Source organism: Mya arenaria, chromosome 14 (genome assembly GCF_026914265.1).
Source record: "Mya arenaria isolate MELC-2E11 chromosome 14, ASM2691426v1".
In the NCBI taxonomy this organism is placed as follows: domain Eukaryota; kingdom Metazoa; phylum Mollusca; class Bivalvia; order Myida; family Myidae; genus Mya; species Mya arenaria.
Genome location: NC_069135.1, coordinates 18,480,800 through 18,502,332, shown reverse-complemented (window position 1 = coordinate 18,502,332; position 21,533 = coordinate 18,480,800). Strand labels below are relative to the sequence as shown.

The window sequence follows — 21,533 nt, the reverse complement described above, 5'->3', positions numbered from 1 at the left end:
TGCTGCTGGCAGCTTGCTGCTATGCTGTTGTGCTGCTAACTTCACGCACATTAAACGGTTTGCATGTGGATTTGGGCCAACTCAATCAAAAAAAAAGTTTAACAATTTGTTGTCGGAAAAGATGCACAATGAGCGTATTTTATTATTTATTTCTCAAATATTGACAAAATAAAGTAAACTTTGGCGATTTTAGAGTCACCCTCTAAATCTGTTAGTGATATAAAATGAAGGTCAATCCAAGATCAAGTACACGATAAGTTACGGCAATAATTCTAATATTTCTTGATTAATATGCATTAATGCTGAATGCATTAGTGCTGAAAACCGCCATTTCTCAAGTTATTGCAATGAAATGTTATAAGTGATAAACAACTGCAATGAAAGCCAGACACATAAAACTCACATCGAAATCATTCTGATTAGGTTTTACGCTCATGCCACCGCCAGAAAAACCGCCGGACGGATTCTGATTTGATTTTATGGACAGACACTGACGAAAACGACCGAGAGGGTTTGGGATGAAAACTGTCGCAAGTTTTCGGAATGCCTCGTTGACTGGCTCTGACGAAAACAACCGCGAACGTTCCATGAATTTATCTATTGGTTGTATAACTGAGTGGGTTATCTAGCGGTTCCTGTGTGTGCGCTGGTTATTAATGAGGCATTCGCACAACACACTAAATTAAAATAGTTAAGTAGCGGTACCTAGTTGTGGCTGACTGCCCTTACTGACCACGCCTTACAACCCCCACCCCTCCTTTTTGCTGCGAGATATTCCGAGAGGTGTTTTTAGTGAGTACTCGAGCCGACTATGGGTGGTAAATGTATGCACATTTAGAGATGAATGCCGGGATTCTTGAGTATACAAGTATAGGAGTTGGTATGAAGACGTTAAAAATTAAATTTGTACACGTTTCCCAATATATTCATTTTCGGTTGTGAAAACCGTGATTTTAGTTGTTACTGTTGGGCCAAATGTAAGCAAGGGTAGTGGTGTTTTTATACAAGGAGTCCTATACAAATAAATATATCTGTATACTAGTTTTACCCAATGACAATTTCGCCACCCAATAAGTAATAATAATAATATAATTATAATATAATTGTATTAATATAATAATAATAATAATAATAATAATAATAATAATAATAATAATAATAATAATAATAATAGTAATAATAATAATTAATTAATTAATAATGAAAAAAATATCATAGTATGTCTTTAAATATATAACAAAATCAGGCTCGTGCTTGTTTTTTTCATTTTGATTCTTTTAGCACGTGCAAGGCTTTGAACTTACCTCCGGAGCCTAGACTGTTTCCCGTACCGTTACCGGAAGTTGACAACGCATCCGCCGTCACCTTACCCCCCGCCTTGATCTCAAACGACTCGCACTGGATGCCGACGGCGAGTGCCGACACGGTTATCGTACCGTACACAACCAATGTACCTACATTGTTTAAATCGGAAGAAAGGGTACAATCCGTGCCACCAGAAATGTCTAGATTACCGGATCCGTCAACCAGGCTCTCGCATTCTGTAGCCTGATATTGCCCGGCGAAAACTGACAAAATTCCAAACAATATCCCGACGCCTTTTGGCGTGAGATGCATGTTTATTTGCTAGTGTCTATGTTTTCGATGTGTGTGACAATTAAATTGTCATTTAGGTTTACGGCCGCTTTATCTCACGCTGGCCGATTTTATTTTGACGACTTGGCCAAAGATTAGTATTTAAGTACCGAATATAGGTGTTCAAAATGTTGGTATGCGTGCGCAGTTTTAAAGCTCATAGACAGTGGCACTATGCCAGGACTGGTCATTACAAAACAGACCTAGAAAGTTGTTATATATATTTTAAACAATCTATATAACTGCAACTGTTATTTTGGGTGTTGTTTTTGAGAAAAAAATGGGGGAAACAATTTAATTTTACTGTTGAGGTTATCATGCAAATCACGAAAACAATATATAATTTCTTCACCGACCAAAAATGGCCTTGTTATATATGTATCTTATTTTTTAGCGAACGTTTTCGTTTCCTGATGTATATATTGATGACTAAGTAATTCAAGCATCCGTTCATAAATCTCGATATCTTTGGTCATATTGCCTTTCTAACAAAAATGATTAGCTAAAGATCAGGAAATTGAATCATATGGCAATTTTCTACTATTTGTCGGTATTCGGCAACTTAAGGACATTAAATTTTCCTTATCATAAAAGAAAAATCTTCAAGTCAAAGGCATTCCTGTCCAAGCGAACTTGAGGAATACACCCGTTTATATAATTATTGGCATTTAAAAATAACAATTACCGGGAATGACTGGGGAGGGGGTGCGGTGCGGTGTTGCTGGGAATGGGGTTACTTTGGTAAATTTCAAACGCTTAAAGACTTACGAGTATATGTTTCATTTATTGAATATTGAATATTGACATGTACATATTGTTACTATTATATTTGCAGAATCGCTTGTGCACGAGGGCACTCTGATTAACATGGAATTCGTCCACAACCCTATTTTCCTTAGTAGGACAGTTGTGTGCGGGTTTAATTCGTTTAATACGTTAATCCTTTTAAATAAGTTTCAGCTTAAATTAAAAACTTTTAATCCCGCCTCACCTCGGCTATACAGGGCAAGTGAACACAAAGTGAGCTTAGGAGTTCATGAATTGTTTTGTGTAAAGGCCTTTTGCTGTGTTTATCAATATCAAGTAAAACACTTCAGTCTCTCGTAAAGTGCTTGATCGAAATATGTTTCGTCACACTAAATAATTCTAAATTGAAAATATAAAAATATAATAATTAGTATATATATACTGTCCATCATCATCATCATCATCATCATCATCATCATCATCATCATCATCATCATCATCATCATCATCATCATCATCATGACATGATCAATCATCAATCATCATCATCATCATCATCATCATCATCATCATCATCATCATCATCATCATATTTTCGGTATTTGGAAGTGTGTTGTTATGGCGATTAACAAACCTGATAGTCAATCGGAATATTTATTTTTAGTGGTTTGTAATCGAGGATAAAAAGTGTTGACTGCTCCTTTTCGTCGCCGCCGTTAAGCAAATAAAGAGTTCCTTAATATTAGTAATTTCTTAAGATAATATACATATATATAGAATGAATTCTAACGCAGATTTACTTACTATAAAATCATGTCAAATATCGACTATTCATTACTTGTAATGAGCATTATTACATAAAACCTGTGATATTTGTATTATTGCGCAGTCGCCACAGCGAGATTTTCATCCTGGTTCTTTCCAAGGAACCCGTACGAAAACAAACTTTTGACATCCACGTGCCAAAAAAGAAAGTAGGGTAAGGGTCCTTAATTAGCATTCGCATTGAATCACTATGATATGTATTCATATTGTATTATTTTAATGGTATTCTGAAAATATATATTCAAAATGGCGGATGTCTAATTCAGTTTTTCGTAAACAGAGCTGTACTAGTTTACATGTTGTAACAACCTGCGCCTCTTATAAAGTCTATTAGCTCTTAACAGCTAATTGAGCTCTGTGACTTTTGTGGTAACTGGGGTACACAGATAGCCTTTATTGATGTATTTTCACGTCACCATACAATTGAAAGCTAAAAGTAAAATTTGTGAGGATTGAACAGGTGAAAGAATGAAATGAAATGTGTACATTCTGTACATGTAAGTCATTTTTAAAGTCACTGTAGTGTGTGTGGGCTAGAACCAGCCGCCCGGTTAGTTCAGTTGGTTAGAGCTCTGTGCTAGTGTTCCGGCGGTTGTGGGTTCGAGCTCCACACCGGTTGCACTTTTCCTCCCAGGTTTACTTTATCAGTGTTTATCACTAGACGCCAGACAATTTTGCAAGAAAAAAGGAAAATTGTCAAAAACTTTGATATCGTTGTGTACAATGCACTGAATCTTATCCACTATTGTATCACATTGCTTACGACACTCGTATCTTTCCGGCTCGTATCTTCCCAGACTTTTTAAAATTCAAAATCGACTGAGTTTGTCTACCACATAAAATACCAGCCCATGCAAAATATACACACTATAAACTAGGAAACAATCATGTGCCATTTTTAAACGGGTAAACTTAGCTGAGACAGCGACAATATATTCTTTTAATCATGTAAAGTGATACATTATCGGCCTCAAACTGACAGTTCTAGGCTTGTTTTGAGGAAATACTTTAAAACTACTGGAACAAATTTGATTAAACGGCATACAATGGTAAAACACAATGAGAGAAATTGCAAAGTACAAGAACCAGTACAAGAACCATAAATCTATTCTACTTTATTACAGAAGAACAGTATTGCCCTTTCTCACATTTCCTTGTCCTGAGCATAACTTTAAAACTACTGGATAGAATTTTATTAAACTTTATACCTCAGTAAAGCAAAATGAGAGAAAGTGCAGTGTGAAAGAACCATATTTCTGTTCGACACTTTTTCTTGTTCGGAGCATAATTTGAAAACTACTTGATGGAATTTAATAAAACTTCATACAATGGTTAAAAGCACACTAAGAGGAAGTGCAGTGTTCTGTGACAGCTCTAGTTGTTTTTGTTTGCAATATAAAAGTTTGTCAGATAGACATACCATATTGATAATCACCATATATAAGGTCAATAATGCTGAAAATAAATAGTCTCTAGAATCTAGATATATACTATACTTATTTGTGTTTCTCATCATTATAAAATATTGTCAAAATGATATTTTTTTACATTTAAGACACCAACAATGAGCCAATTCCCCGTTTACACCTGCAGCCCCTTTCTAGGCCATAAATGTGATGTGTTGGGGTTTATGGACTGCACTTCAAAAAATAGGGGCTGATATGGAATGGTGTAACTGTGTGTCATGGATTTTGGTGCATTCTATTTCTATGCAAACTTTTTCATCAGTTTTATATTCATATCAAAAGTTTTTTGTACAAGCTAGCACTGCCGGGATCCACTAGTGCTAAATTGGATATCTTGATAGTTTGACTTATGGTCAGCCCAAAATTCTGAAGAAATCTTGATTCAGTGGATAGAAGTTGAAATTCCCATTCAGAACAGACTAAATATGTGATGGGTGGAAGAACCAAGAACTAGCAGAAAAGTAAGAAATAAATTGATAGGAAAAACAGGAAAAATAGAAAAGTTCATGTATTTGTCAGCTATGTGTTTGGGTGAAAGATGCATACAATGTATTGTTTGACAGTAGTTTCTTCAGTTTTGAAGGGGACCTATACTTAATTGTTATCTTTTTGAAATATTTGAAACTGATATTTTGAACTTAAAATTTAGTAAGGTTAATGTGACTGAGGATTAAAATGATCAAATTGGTGAAAAGCCTTGTTTTTATCAAAATTTTATTCTGGTTGGTACATGTACATTCCTGATAGAATTTTTTAGAGGATGAACAAAGATAAGACATTTAATAGTCAGGGATGATTTGATCAAATGGACCTCAAAACCATTTCTGTATGGAAGACTTGTTTGTCACACCCTCCCTTTTTGTCTATTTTGCAAGCATGTTTTGTTAATCACTTGGAAGAATTTCATTCTGAACTATAGTCAAAATGACGCATTTATCTGAACATGAACATCCCAAAATGGTGAAGAAATAACACTGCTTTGTTCAAGGGGCCAAAAATCCCATGATCCATCACACTTTTTAAAAAGTAAAACAAAACTGACGTTTTATATTGCCAATACAATGTGTTGTGTGTATTATTTCAGGATGAACAGTGATGAGCACGGAGCTGATAATGACAGCTGTGATGGTTCAAGAGAAGCTGTTAAAATGTTGATGGTTGATGGTCTTCAGGAGAAAGACATGCTGTGCGCAATTTCAGGCCAGTCAGAAATGGACAATGTCATCATTAAAACAGGTTTATAATAATAGTAATAATAATAATAATAATAATAATAATAATAATATTAAAAATAATAATATCTTTATTTAGAGGAGGTATATATACCCATTATGACATAATTACAGGTTCGACCATAAACAACATCATATTTACAAGGTGGCCTTTTATGGAGAAAAACAAACAAACAAAAACAGAATGCTATTGATAAAACATAAAACATCTGCATCTCACTTATACATTTGTAGCTATTGATGGTTTGCTTACCGTCGTAAAATAAGAGCAATAATAAACACAAATTAATCCAGTGGTCAAAATTAGCACAAGCCTGCAAGGCCTGATATTGTAAATTGCTTTCCGGGCTTGCTAATCTTTTGAGCAGGGCTTGTTTAAATTTGAAGATGGCAAGCACGAATATACCGATTCGAACTTGTTCATCCGAAAATATTTTTCGATGATTGTTCATCTCACTTTACTGTTTTACTGGCTTCAGTCTTTAAAAAACACTTACCATGGGTATTTAACTTCACATATAACAAACAAGAAATACATTTTAAACACTAGAAATAAGAATGCTTCACAGTACTGATTTTGGTTAATGACATACCTTCATAAATGATTAACGATGTTGAAGATATAACTATCTAAAACAGTAGTTAAGTAGCTTGCGTAAAGGTGTGATCTGTGATGATGATGATGATGATGATGATGATGATGATGATGACACCACGTACATGTAGTAAGATGTTTAATTGGTTGCAGAGGATACGAGTATGGATCCTGATGTGGAGGCTGTATCCTCACTGGAGCTGACAGAGGAGGGCGGCCAGGACAAGCAGTTCCTCATTGTCAGCTCGTCAGGGAACTGTGAGCATACATGCCTTAAACTGGTTGATCCAGTCATAAATATTTGAGTCTAAACATACACAAGGAGTGTGATGTACAGTTAGAAATGCTGCATTGTACAATTGATATAAGGCTTCACACAGATAGCGACTTCCCTCAACAATGACCTACTTTGCTGAACAAAAGAATATTTTGAATCAAAGTCCTTGTGCTTTTGTTTGTCATGGGTTATTATTTGACTCGAAAATCCCTCCATTGGCTTAAGTTATGTTAACATTATATCAAGGTGATTTGGAGTCATGTTTGTCGATTTGGATTACTGGTAGTTAAGAGTGTTGGCATAAAAATTCACTTATAGCATTACTTTTGTACTGTAAAAGAATAACTTCAAAAAAATACATTTGATATACTTTACTGTGTGGGTCATGCTAATGGAAGCAAACAGGTTATAAGAAAGTCATAACAATGTTAATGTGTTTTATGTAGCGTTTGGTGTTGGCACCCTGGAGCTGCTCCCGGATGAGGCAGACGATGGAGAACCGGCTCTCAAGCGTTACCGTATGCAGGCGGAGGACGGGCAGGCCTACATTCTCACTGTTGCAGGTCAGATCATAGGGACATGTACACCTGTGGTCATAAATGTGTGGTCAAGCAGATTATATTTGCTGCTTCTCACATCTGTCTTTGATTTATAATTAACATTTATTTTAAAATATTTTAAAATGGTTTGAATATTAGGCAATCTTTGAAGGAAATGTCGATAAGAAGTCAAACATGTGGGTCTCTATTAGAAATGGCATGATTATTTATAGTGTTGATATCATTTATTAATTGTCAAATATATTTCCATAGTTTAATGATCATAGTGTATGTTATATATCTGTGTTGTTTAGATGATTGTTCATGTTTCTAAAAACAATTAACATCTGAACTAGTAAACCAAAATGTCATCTTTTTATTTATAAAAGTGCATTACATTCAAAACAATTCTACTGTAAAAATTGATTGCTTTGCCATTGCAATAAAATGTTTATGATACATTTGTACAAAAATTGATAAAATAAAGATTCTCAAATTGTATCCAATATATTTCATTCTTATAAGGTCATGTATTTGTTAAAGTTTAAAGCTTTTTTTCAACCTTCTGTATTGTTTACTACTTATTTCAGCCACTGGAGAAGATCAGCCATCTACACTACTGGCAGCAGAGCACCAGTATCAAGCAAAAGAGGTAAGTGTACACTGTACTGTACAATATGATACTACTGGAGCCTAGATTGCTATCTTAGTATTCAAATATCCAATAAAATGCATGTTCATGTAATTCAACTTGAAAATATATTTTATTCACTATTATAAACCTTGCTAATGTGAAAAAGTTTGTAATCAAGTGATTTGTGAAATGATAAAAAAAAACAATTTAAATAAAAAAAGTTTTTATTTAATGTCAGCTTTCTTCGAAGATAACTAGATTTAGTTCATCATCGGATACCCTTGTCTTATTTCAGCCGAATGAAGACTTTACACCGGAGATGTTGCCAGGTATGGGTGGCAGCACAAAGATGGAGAGTGGCCGGATGAAGAGAGGCCAGGTGCCTAAAGACGATGTCTCCCAGTCCTGGTTCACCAGCAGGGATGACAAAAACTCACTTCATAACTCAGGTATGGATCAAAAGCTAGCACCAAGATGTAGGGTGGCCGTATGAAGCAAGGCCAGGTGCCTAAAGATGATGTCTCCCAGTCCTGGTTCACCAGTAGGGATGACAAAACCTCACTTCATAACTCAGGTATGGATCAAAAGTTAGCGCCAAAATGGAGGTGGCCGGATGAAGGGAGACAAGGTGCCTAAAGATGATGTCTCCCAGTCCTGACTCACCAGCAGGGATGACAAAAACTAGTTTCTTACTCAGGTACAGCCTCTGTATTTTCAAATGAGATAAGTGTTGACACAGTTGTGTACAATTCATCTGAAAATGTTAATTTTGTTCTTTTTCAGTAAAACAGCAAGTTGTTAATGTGTATCTCTTAGAAGGGCATCAGGCATCATGTCTGTCATTGTAAATAAATATTTCAGGAGCAACGTGGAAGCAGGGTCAGTGGTCTAAAGATGAGGTGGAAATACTGCAAGCAAATATAGCAATGTACTGCAAGGTAATTTTTTTGTTGAATTTAAAATATTTGAAATGAAACGCAACTGTCACATTGATTGATTTTAGCTCTATTTTTTTTCTTAGGAAATATTACAGGTTAAAGAATAGGAATTTCATAGAATGAATTGAATATTTGTAAGGCTTTAGGTAATAACAGGCACTAATTTGTTACAGTTTGGGGCCACTAAAAATATTTTGTTTGGTTTGTATTTTTATTGCCTGTAAACAGAATTAAAAAAGTAAAATCACGCATGTTGAACTTTCATCGCTTTCATCATCTTATTGTAATGAATTTTTGTCACAATACTTGTCTGCATGTTGTATTGAACAAGTATGAATATGGGTCACCTCGGGTCAAAAACTTCACTACATCATATCTTAGAAAGAAAACAGTCTGTCATGAATTCAATAGTTTTTATCCAATTGTTCTGAAACTTATAATGTTTTTCTTCATGTTGCCGTGAATGATATCGGATATGGCCAGCCTCTTGTCAAAAACTATGTCGCTAGGTCAGATCTTGGAATCTAAAAAATCGCCTTCATAAATTAAACAGTTTGTGTCCAATTGTTACAAACTTAATGCGTTTGAACAAAATACTTTTCTGGATGTTGTCTTAAGCATTTATTAATATTAATATGGGTTTCCTCTGACAGGTCTAAACCTAGCTCAATAGGTTAAATTTTAAAAGAAAAATTTCTGTTCATTAGTTCAATTTTTTGGATAAAATGTTTATAAAACTTTTCAACAAATAAATTCATTTGCTTTTCTATAAATAGTTTAGCACAATACACAATGCAAAGTTTCATATATTTTTTTCTTTAACAAGTTCAACCTCTGTATCCCATCTTCATGAATTAAGGATAGAATGTTTTAATCCAAAACAAAAAAATGCCTATAGTTCTGCTCCAAACAGTTGTAAAAAGTACTTTTTAATTACTGCCCACTTACTATACATCCTATAAAAAAAATCCATTGTCAAAATGAAAATCTGGTTATAACTCGGCTTTGCCCATTGTTTTGAAGAAAAAAATGACATACTGTTTTCATAACTGGTTGATGTTGAAAAATCATCAGTTTTTGTGACACCTTTCCCCTTCAAACTTGGATCACTTGTTTAAACCCTCATCAAAAGTAAATACAAAAAAACCCTATTAAATTAATATGTTTATGGTTGCATGTAATTTGAATGCAGCTTGAGTATTTAAATTATCAGTGTGAAAAAGTAGGATTAAATTTCAGCATCTGTATGTATTGAATTGATATCTTTATATTTGTGCCTTATATACTTAAGTGTTATATTTAATTATTTTCCAAACAGGAACACAACATCAGTGATCCAACAGTGATCATATTTGAGATGTCAAAGGATGACCGTAAGCAGTTTTACCGAACCATTGCGAAAGGTCTGCAGCGTCCGTTATTCTCTGTGTATCGGAGGGTTACGCGAATGTATGACCAAAAAAATCACATGGGGAAATACACCAACGAAGAAATGATGAAATTAAGGGAGTATGTTGAATAAATATGTTACTTAATTTTGTTTTACATTCTACAAGGAGCCTCACTTGTGACCAAACCTACAACTATCCTGTATTCCATGTCTTATGGCTTTTCCCCTTATCCCTTGCCAAATAGATCCTTCAAACAGTGGTCAATCAATAAACTTCATATGGCTTCATCTTATGCACAAGGCAATGTACACTCGGCTGGACTACAGCTTTTATGTAACAAAAACGAAAATTTTCCATCTTTTAAAACATTTTGAAGTAGTTTTGAGCCAAGTTATTAAATGAGCTAATTTTCTAATCGTATTGGAGTTGAAGCTCAAATATGAAAATAACTTAATTTTGCATATAATGGTGTTATTTATGAAGATTCAATAATTACTGTCACAGGTTACGAATGAAGCATGCTAATGACTGGGCATCAATAGGGCAGGCCTTAGGTCGTAGTGCATCGTCAGTGAAGGACAAGTGTCGACTGATGAGAGACATGTGTAACTCAGGCAAGTGGCTGCCTGAAGAGGAGAAGAGGCTAACACAGTCTGTGTATGAGCTGGCTGGAGGACAGCCGGGTAAGTAAGGCTGGATGGAGAGTAGGGAGGATGTATGTTTGTGTGTGGCAGGGGGAGTTTAACCTTTTATTTTATTCAGTACAGCTTTATAATTATTGTAACAAGAGTTTATCATGTTTCTGGCCATTCTCAAAGACAACATTATTTGCCTTTGATAGGAACTTAAGACTGGACTATTACATAATATATATAACAAATCTAATCCATTCTTTTTTTAACAATGTAAGAATGATTGTTTTACAAACTATGTGTGTTATAAGTATAATGTTACTGAGTCAAACGAAATTAATGTAAGTTAGTGATAAAAGAAGAAACTACATGTATGATCTAGTGATTCAAATTTCCAGGTGAGGACATTGTGCATGGCCTGTCGTGGGCGTGCATTGCGGAGCGGGTGGTGACACGGTCGGAGAAGCAATGTCGCACCAAGTGGCTCAACTACATGAACTGGAAGATGAAGGGGGGCAAGGAATGGACGCGGGAAGATGATATGGAACTCATTATTAGGTAAGTGCCTGAGCAGTTTATGGCTCCTAGTGCTGAAGTCATGCTTCATGTTGTCTAGTTAGCGCAGTGGTTAGCCATTATCAGGTAAGTGCCTGAGCAGTTTATGGCTCCTAATGCTGAAGTCATGCTTCATGTTGTCTTGTTAGCGCAGTGGTTAGCCAGTATCAGGTAAGTGCCTGAGCAGTTTATGGCTCCAAGTGCTGAAGTCATGCTTCATGTTGTCTTGTTAGCGCAGTGGTTAGCCAGTATCAGGTAAGTGCCTGAGCAGTTTATGGCTCCTAGTGCTGAAGTCATGCTTCATGTTGTCTTGTTAGCGCAGTGGTTAGCCAGTATCAGGTAAGTGCCTGAGCAGTTTATGGCTCCTAGTGCTGAAGTCATGCTTCATGTTGTCTTGTTAGCGCAGTGGTTAGCCAGTATCAGGTAAGTGCCTGAGCAGTTTATGGCTCCTAGTGCTGAAGTCATGCTTAATGTTGTCTAGTTAGCGCAGTGGTTAGCCAGTATCAGGTAAGTGCCTGAGCAGTTTATGGCTCCTAGTGCTGAAGTCATGCTTCATGTTGTCCAGTTAGGGCAGTGGTTAGCCAGTATCAGGTAAGTGCCTGAGCAGTTTATGGCTCCTAGTGATGAAGTCATGCTTCATGTTGTCTAGTTAGCGCAGTGGTTAGCCAGTATCGGTAAGTGCCTGAGCAGTTTATGGCTCCAAGTGCTGAAGTCATGCTTCATGTTGTCTTGTTAGCGCAGTGGTTAGCTACCACACTCCCTTCTCACCTAGGTGACTAAAGTTTAATTCCTGGCCTTGGCATATATGAGTTTGGTTTTCTGATAACCAAGCCAGACAAGTTGGTTTCTTCTGGGAATTCCAGTCCCCCCCCCCCCAACAACATAAGATAACAATGTCACACGACAACATTGTGGCATAAAAAGTGATTACTGTAATGTTGCAATAAATTGTTTCAATAATATTTTTATTATCTTTTAAGTCATGAATTGTCTTTATTGCATATATATTAATAATATCAATGGGCAAAACATTTTAAATAAGTCAGTATGTTAAATCCCTGTTCATGTTTAGAAAGCAAGAAGTACCACACTGATAGATTAGGTTTTTTTTATTATATTGTCTTACAAAAGAAATTCCAACTTCATTTTTGCCCAAGCACTGCACCCCAAACTCTGCACCAATATATGTTGTATTACTGTCTAAAATTGACACAAGATTTTCACCATGAATATGACTAACTCATTCACTGTTAAACATCTAAACTGATAACATGATCAGAATTAATATTAAAACTTTATATTTTCTTAGTATAATGCAGTGCTGAATTTTTTGAGAGAAAAAAGGGCAATATAAGTACACGTTAAGATCATAGATGCTTTAGAAGTTAATCAGTATGAATACTTGTATGCACTTCTTTCAGGGTGTCTAACCTGGGTATAGATGATGACTCTGATATAGACTGGGACACGCTGGCAAAGGACTGGCAGAGGTTAGTGCATTATGGTTAACTGATTAGGTTTGTTCCTCAGGTAGTACAGTAGGATCCAAAAGTATTGGTTATACCAATATAAATAAACAATGCAGTATGTGTCCCTTGGATTATTGCCAAAGGCCAGAAGAGCTAATGTGTTGGCTTGGTTAATGTTGTCCTTTTGTTCGGGCGTCTGTAAACAATTGCTTGTGAATGGGATACACAGTCTTCAGTTTTGATTGTATCTTAATCATACTTCTACAGTAGTTAGATATTCATCTATTAGAGCTTGGTTCCTTTCTTAAACCAGCCAGATCCGCCAATGAATGACTTGATTATGGCTCTTGAAATGCTGCAGTATTTTCTAAGGGAGACAACTTAGTACAGAGAGTTGTGTATTCTTGTAGTATTGTAGTAGTAACAGTTTTTTTTCAAAGGGAGACAACTTCTTGCCCATTGTGAACATATGGTTCACTGATTGGTTACCTGTGAGTTCAGAATATAACAATAAACTGCATGCCGGTAGAGCATATGCCCACAAGGGGCTGTTGTTAATGATTACCAAAGCAGGACACATTCTTCATTTGCAATTTAATAGCTAAGACATTTCTGAGACATATAAACCTTTTTGCATATGTGATAAAGGAAGAAAGGAAGCAGATTTTATGAATTATTGTTACATGCTTAATAAAGTATTATCTTCTTTTCATACTATATTTGTATTAATCACATCACTTGCAGTGCCCGATCTCCCCAGTGGCTGAGGGGGAAGTGGTGGTCACTGAAGAAAAATATTCCCGACTACAACATTATACCCTTCAATGGTAAATGAACTCTGGTATATTATTCAAACAGTTTTAATCTTTATGATTCATGACATGACTTGAAATCTTAATAGTTAGAAAGTGTCAGGATAATTATTTCATGTTTGGAATTATACATGTATGGTTGTAATCAAAATATTTAGAGCGATCTGCTTTGCTGAAGACTCGTCGTAGTTGTCATTAAATATTTAAAGTGACACTTTTATTTAAAATCATTGCATACACATGTCTAACAAACATAAATTTTGAGTTATAAACCTATAACTACTTACTAAATAATGCATTTATGCAAAACATTAATAACTGATAACAAGATTGTATCTGTGTATTTGAAAGCTGAAAATGCACAAATATTAAATGACTGGTGAGGTTTACAGTGATATACTATCGTCTCATAATGTAGAAGTACTGTGTTTTCTAGTGATGTTCCGATGATCGATTATAATCGAAAATCGATTGGTTGGGCCTGAAATCGGCGACAATCGATTGTTTTTGGTTATAATCGATCATCAAACAAAAAATTGAAAAAAAATAGTAATAAGTGTTCAGATGTTATCTTTAACAAAATTGATGATGAAAGCCACAATGAGCAAGAAAAATTAACTATCTTTTTTACAACAACACTTAATAACTTCATAACTTCAATCATAGACATAACGTATATACATATAATGATTAAGAGTTTAATACTGTGCCTGAATAAAACTTCACTTTAGGTTGTATCTAGTATTTTAAAAAAAAATGATTGTACTATCAATAATTGGTTACTTGAGTGGAACCGATTATCGCTAGTAAAATGAGAACCGATTCCCAACACTACTGTTTTCTGCACATATCTTTTAAATTCATCACAGTATCATTCATAACAACCATTGTTTACGATATTTATTCATCCTTTTCGGTAAATTAAAACAATTGTATTATTAAAATGTGGTAAATCACATCTGGGAGGAAGAGTGCATCTTTAACCTTGTAAAAAAAATATGAACAATGACTTGCATAAGCATGTATTTTAAACTTCAAGAGTTGCTGAACAGCATGAAGACATTTTACCTGTTGAATGTGCGAGTGAGGAATGCCCTGGGTACAGCTCGTACCAGGAAACTGGAGACCCAGCCTGGCGACTCTCTGGCCTTCAGGATCAGCACCCTGTCAGGTACAGAAACAGTTAATTTATAATTGGGGCTAAGGGCTAACAATTAGGTATTAATATTATTATGAATTAGTTTGAAAAAGGAAGAGTTGAAGTAATTCCTTTAGTCAAGTTATTAATATTGGTAACCGATCTGTTATGACCAGTTTTCCATTTTCCAGTGATCATCTTTTATAAATAGATTTCTTTACAAGCAATGGCTTCCTTTTGTCATCCTCTAAGTCATTTAATATTGTTATTATCAAGTTTCCAGTCAGAAAGAGATAGCAAGTTTGAGTATAGTAACAAATAAGCAAACCATCTCTTGCCTCCATGCAGGAGAGGCCAGATTTTATTTTATTTTAGGCAAACCAATTTTTTTTCTATTGGCAAAACTAGTGCAACTGTATACATGTGTTTTCCTTACCCCAGGGGAGGAGTCTTTGTCTCTTGAGGAAGGTGATGGGCTGGACGAGGTGGAGGCAGGCACTTCAGCATACGAGGTGCTCCAGCAGCTTCCCCCGGCCTCCTCTGCATCCTACATCATCGCCCAGCCCTCCGACACCAGCCCACAGTCCACCCTCGGGGAGCAGATCATAGTACACACATTACCCATTTGTCAGGTACAACTAGGCTCTTGTGATGGCAGAATGATTAATATAATTGATAAATCATCAATGGTCACCCAGCAATCTGCTATAATCAATAGTGATTGTTTAAAAAAATCATTGACCTAGAAGGCTTTATTAATTAACTTCAGTACCATAAAATATCACAATGGGTTTGATATCAAATGTTGAGGGATAATATGATGATTTTGTATGTATCCAAATTGGAGATATAGATGTAAAAATATTTATTATTTTTTATATTTTTCTGTTGTTCAATATGTTGGGTTATTTTTTTTTAGATATTTAAGAGATAGAAGCTGACAAAAACATAAATGATATGTTTATATATTGAGTATACTGAAGTAAACTTTTGATTATTTCTGATTGGATAATCAATGGTTGTTGTCATTTTTTATTGGATTAATTTAAAAGCTATTGACCTCAATATATTTATTACAGGAAGTACTGTTTTGATTAATCTTAAATAATCTGTAAACAAAGTGTGTATTTCTGGACTGCAGTATGGGTTCATGTTAGAAAATAATGTAAACATTACAAAGATGCAATAAATCTACACTAGGCAGATGAATAAACACCTGAAAATATTAGTGAAACTTTCTCACCTATTTAAAGTTAGAAAATCAATGTGCGTCACATTATTGTATTAATACTGTCCTTATAATGCCTAATGAAGTGATACCAATGTATTGGTTATATGCTGTTTTTGAAACTTCATTGTGCAAGTCATTTGATGTGTCATTATCTGTTAGATGCCTGATGGGGACCTAGGCCTACAGCCCCGGCTGGTGATCCGTGTGCCATCAGCCTCTGACCTCAGCGACCCTGGGGTGACCCTGGACCAGACAGATATCTCCACACCGATACAAATACCAGAGAATATAGACACATCACAACAAGGTATGGTATTATTATACCTTTCAGAATTGTATATGCAACCATTAGCTTTCAAAGAAAACTGTGACAGTATTCTCATAGCCTTAGTATTGCCGCTGTCAGTATGCAAATGTTTTAACCTTTACCATAATTTAACAAAACACATTAAAACTATTCTCATGAAACATGTTATCAGTGACAATTTGTAAATGTCTGTCTAAGCTGATAAGACCGGCTTTACAATTGTCATGTTATGCACTTTCATCAACTTAAAAAGCAGACAAAAATAGGCACTTATTTGTGATGCTCTTGTTATAAATGGTCACTTAGCATTAAAAAGTCTGACACAGTAAAAGCCTTTAACTGTAAGGTTCATAATGTCAGTACATCTGTTATTTCCTGTTCAGGTTTGGAGGGGTTGAGTGAGGAGGGAGTGATTTCCAGATCAGACTCACTCACAGATGATCCTTCATTCTCCACACATGTAAGTAATCCATGATCACATATTTCCCAGATGCTAAAACCCTGAGGGTTATGATTGGGACTCACATTTTGGACTGTGCATCATAGGCTCCCAAAAATAAACTGTTGAGTGCAAACCATTATAATGAAACCCCTAATAGTAACAGATACCCCAACTTGTCTGCCATGAGGTCACAAGGTTTGAAAACCTGAAGGGGAGGGGACCATGCCTTTGACTTGATATAACAATTTCTGATACACATGTTATTCTACTGTACTTCAAAGAGGGATTACAAGTACATTTATGACACTCTTGTTTAAGACTGATATCAAAATTTTAACTGGTGCCCTTCCTACATAATACATGACTTGATGTTTGATAGTATTCATATCTTTGGGATTGAACATGTACGTGTAACAACTTCTTGATAATATTCAAGGGCAGATAACCAATGTCATATTTGTAAAAAAAAAAAGCATTTCTTTGTAGACCCTTGAAGAATCAGTGATATCTAGCCCTGGTGGAATGTCCCTGAAGCAGGCACGATACACTCGTCCCAACAATGGCCAACTCATGACCTCCTTTGCAGGTACGGGAATTATAAATATATGCTTGTTTTTTATATAAATGTTACTAAACAGATGCACTTTTAACTCATGTCGAAACCCTGAGTCTGTTACATAGATAACACACCCCTTGTAGTATTATTTATTTGAAATTACCGGTAATAGCAAAAACAAACCATCATGGAGATAGTTGAAAGAAATTTCAGCTTTAATTTTGTAGAAGTTTCAAAGTAAGAAAAAAACACACTCAAAATGTAATGTGTGTGTGTTTCTTGCAGACCCGATGTTGAACTCTGACAGTAACAGCCTGATGGGTGCCGTGTCAGATGTTGAGGGAGACAAATCACATCCTGACGACATCATCGTCAACATCTGAAGGAAGACTTGACACAAAACAAAATAAAAAACACTATGCTAGGCTCATGCAGGATTGAACCCATCTCATTGAAGATGACCTGAACAGAAAGTTGCATACTTATATTACTACTAACATTATACACAGTCTACTTGACTCCTGCAGAACTATGACAAAGAGATATGCCTGTATTACAATCTAGGCCATAGAGATATACCTATCCAGTAATCTAGGCCATAGAGATATACCTATCCAGTCATCTAGGCCATAGAGATAGACCTATCCAGTAATCTAGGCCATAGAGATATACCTATATTCTAGGCCATAGAGATAGACCTATCCAGTAATCTAGGCCATAGAGATATACCTATCCAGTAATCTAGGCCATAGAGATAGACCTATCCAGTAATCTAGGTCATAGAGATAGACCTATCCAGTAATCTAGGCCATAGAGATAGACCTATGCAGTAATCTAGGCCATAGAGATATTCCTATATTCTAGGCCATATGGATGACATGGATATCATGATTTGATACGAGACTCAGTTATAATAATTTCATATACATCAATGACTCCTTTGTGAAAGAGGAAAAGGAAACTGACCAAAACAGGGATCCTGCTTACAATGATTGTAGAAAAATGTGATCCCACAATATTGGATAATCATACCGTTGTTTCAATACACGTGAAGAATATAATACTTATTTGTGCCAGCTGAACTATTTTAGACATTTGATTAGATTATATTCTAAGCACTTGTTCTTGGAGACCGTAGTCTAAGAGTATGTTTGTCTCTATGTGTTTTTTGGAGAACAGTCCCAGAGTTTTCCACCTGGTTTGTTATTGTACTGTAATAGATACATCACATTCATGCTATTTCACTTCTGTATTTGTTAATGGTCAAAGGCATAAATGGTCGAATATGCCATTAAAAATGAGCTGAAGGGAACTGATTCAGTGTCATAATATATTATAAAGCCTGTCTCTGTATCACTGAGTTGTGGAATACCGGTTCATATTTAAATACTGCAGATTTTATGTACTGGTGGTTTAAGTATTGCATTGAAATGATGTTTAACTTGAGATTCATTTCTTAATTATATTTTCAAGCTGTTTAGGTAACAAAAAGTGTTTTTAGATATTTTTCAAAATGCATGAATAAATCGGATCGTTGTGGAACAGATTTATTTTTAAGATTTTTTTTTATATTTTTGACACATAATTATGTACAGCAGTAACTGATTGCCATTTCTATGATTTTGGTATCACATCAAATTTTATCCCAAAAATGCTAACAAGTTCAAACTGCTTTTGGAAGATTGTACTTTATTTTTGTAACATTATGTTGTATGTCAACATCTAATATTTAAATGTTGATCATGTTTATGCCTGAGAAGTGGTTTTCATTACGTTTGATTTAAATTAAATAGAAAAAATACATTGTGTTGTTTTGTGTAATTAATGAAGAAATCATAAACATAATTTCAGATATAAATAGAGTTGTTAAAGATGTACTCTTACTCCCAGATAAGATTTACCACAATTAATAATATTGTTTTAATATTCCAAAAAAGATGAATAAATGTCGGAAACAATGGTTCTTATGAAGGATATCGAGTTTAATTTGAAAGAAATGAGCATTGAACACTGTATTTCTACCTTATGATACTAAAGTAGACCACAGTAAATCTTTTAGCATTCACCAATCATTTAATATTTGTGCGCTTCTGCTATTAAATACAAGGTTAAAATCTTGTTATCAGTAATTAATATTTTCAATAAATGCATTATTTATTAAGAAGTTAAAGGTTTATCAGTCAAAACTGATGTTTGTGATACATGGGTTTGTATTGATTTTGAATAAGAGTGTCACTATAAGTGTAACAATATATATACCGTTTTAACCCGCTAAGTATTTCTTATCGTTACATGTTATTGCCGAATCTGTTTGTACTGCTCTTTTCTCTAACTCGGCCCTTTTAATACCATGGTAACACGCACCCGGCACAAAACACTTCTGTTAACATATGTGCAATGCATCTGCAATTACCTCCAAAACTAATAGCTCAGGATATTGAAAAACCGCCAGACGTCATTTGAAGTATTTGTGACGTCATGTGCAAGTGTGACGCCATTTGAATGTTATAATGCGAAAAAAAAACAAGTAAAAAAATAAACAAGTATCATTCAATACTAATAACACCAATCACAGTGTGCAAACGTACAAGATGGTACAGACAAGTGTTAAGAACAGTGTCAGTCGCACTCTGGTTTTCTGGATCGTAATGTCTATTTCCCTTGAACAGGTACTCCGCCGGGAGCTCCTGCACGCGTTGCAGAAAGAGGCCGGGAATTCCCCCTCGAGAACTTTATATTGCATATGGACAATGCATCGTCCCATACTGCACAGACGACACGTTAAGAGATCGGATTCCTCGGGTTCGAGACAATTTCCAACCCACTATATTCTCCAGATATGGCACCTTTTGAATTTGCCAGCTTCCCGACATTTAAAACCCAATTAATAGGAAATCGTTTTGATTCGCTGACAGATCTCCGCACGGCGACGTTACAAAGTATCTAACAATATGGCTGCGTGGTATATGGATGTATTCCGACACCAATGGATTCATCGCCACCAACGGTGCATCCAGTAGTGTGACAGAGATTATTTTGAAAAATACTAGGTTGACGTAGTTTACGTTGTTAACGTCATTTCAATGCATCCGGCGTGGGCCGGGTCTGCGTTAGTGACCCTGTTCATACCCCTGTAACTTTTGCACCATACATACTAGTTTCATGATATTACCAGTGGTTGTAACGTATACTATCCGCGTCTTTTTTAATGTATATGTTGATGTATAAATAATAAACCATATAAAGGCATATTAATTTTGTTACATGAGAACAATCCTGTTTGTTTTGGATTATCCCTCGTACATGCAAATTAATGATTGATGAGGGAATACAACTTTTAATTACCCTCGCTCACAGGTCAAGGTTGTAATGAGTGTTCAAACATCACATTTTATTGTGCAAAGTTGCTAATGGGTTTGTTTTCTTGGCCCTTAACGTTTTTGTATTACCTGCAAAGCATGGTAGACTTTTTAAGTTGTCCAGAGTTGCCAAGAGTTGGCAGTGTCTCATTTCTGTTTTCCATCAACCTTTTCAAAAACTTGGTGAAGTGTCTTCAAGCTTTGTTTCTACATTGTTCATGATCAGAAGATTGCCCCTTTTGATTTTGGGAATCAAAGGTCATGGTCTTGTGACGGGGGGCTTTGTTTCCGATCAAATCTTGTGTAGAGTTTTCAAACATCTTATGCACATTGCTCATGGTCAGACAATGACCGTAATTGATTTTGGGGTCCTTAACAAAACATCATTGGCATTCCTGACATGCTACACATTGGACTCGTGGAATTTTGTAAGTTCAGCTTGATGATTAATTATAATTGAAATTCGCACATTTTAGGCCTTTTTCGATGAAAGTTTTGGTCAATAACTGGAAATTATCTTTCGATCATTTAGTAATTTCAAATATAGTTATTTCACACCCATATTTTGTCTGGCAAAGGATGCATTGATCCCAGACAAATTTTCTTCTACAGTAAATCTATATTGATCTGTACAGTAATGGTTGAGTTATATATAGCAATTCATATTAATATTTTTTAACATGTGATTTAAAAAAAAATCAGGGCCGAAAGGTATCCAAAATGTCCACTGGATTCTAGCGATTTGGTAAGGTG

At 35.3% G+C, this 21,533-nt stretch overlaps 2 protein-coding genes across 2 annotated transcripts in view; one reads left to right on the top strand and one right to left on the bottom strand.

The window, feature by feature from the left end:
* Positions 1–1,617, bottom strand: part of LOC128215890 (uncharacterized) — a 199,565-nt gene extending 197,948 nt beyond the window's left edge. Inside the window, 1 exon segment of the mRNA XM_052922496.1 lies at positions 1,305–1,617. Coding sequence (XP_052778456.1) covers positions 1,305–1,617 — 313 coding nt within the window.
* Positions 1,618–3,092: 1,475 nt separating this feature from the next.
* LOC128216466 (cyclin-D-binding Myb-like transcription factor 1) lies at positions 3,093–19,222 on the top strand. The gene is made up of 18 exons (XM_052923040.1): positions 3,093–3,361; positions 5,758–5,909; positions 6,654–6,758; positions 7,224–7,340; positions 7,907–7,968; positions 8,246–8,399; positions 8,812–8,888; positions 10,207–10,397; positions 10,784–10,962; positions 11,310–11,469; positions 12,888–12,956; positions 13,680–13,762; positions 14,787–14,918; positions 15,327–15,517; positions 16,276–16,423; positions 16,807–16,883; positions 17,352–17,451; positions 17,707–19,222. The coding sequence occupies exons 2-18, from the start codon at positions 5,759–5,761 to the stop codon at positions 17,802–17,804; spliced, it is 2,094 nt and encodes a 697-aa protein (XP_052779000.1). The 5' UTR covers positions 3,093–3,361; position 5,758; the 3' UTR covers positions 17,805–19,222.
* Positions 19,223–21,533: the final 2,311 nt, after the last annotated feature.

Bases quoted from the DNA above. Each gene is read 5' to 3' on its own strand.
- LOC128216466 (XM_052923040.1), top strand. From the start codon at position 5,759: ATGAACAGTGATGAGCACGGAGCTGATAATGACAGCTGTGATGGTTCA. The intron at 10,963-11,309 runs GTAAGTAAGGCT...TCAAATTTCCAG, and splicing joins GCTGGCTGGAGGACAGCCGG to GTGAGGACATTGTGCATGGC. The intron at 14,919-15,326 runs GTACAGAAACAG...TCCTTACCCCAG, and splicing joins CAGGATCAGCACCCTGTCAG to GGGAGGAGTCTTTGTCTCTT.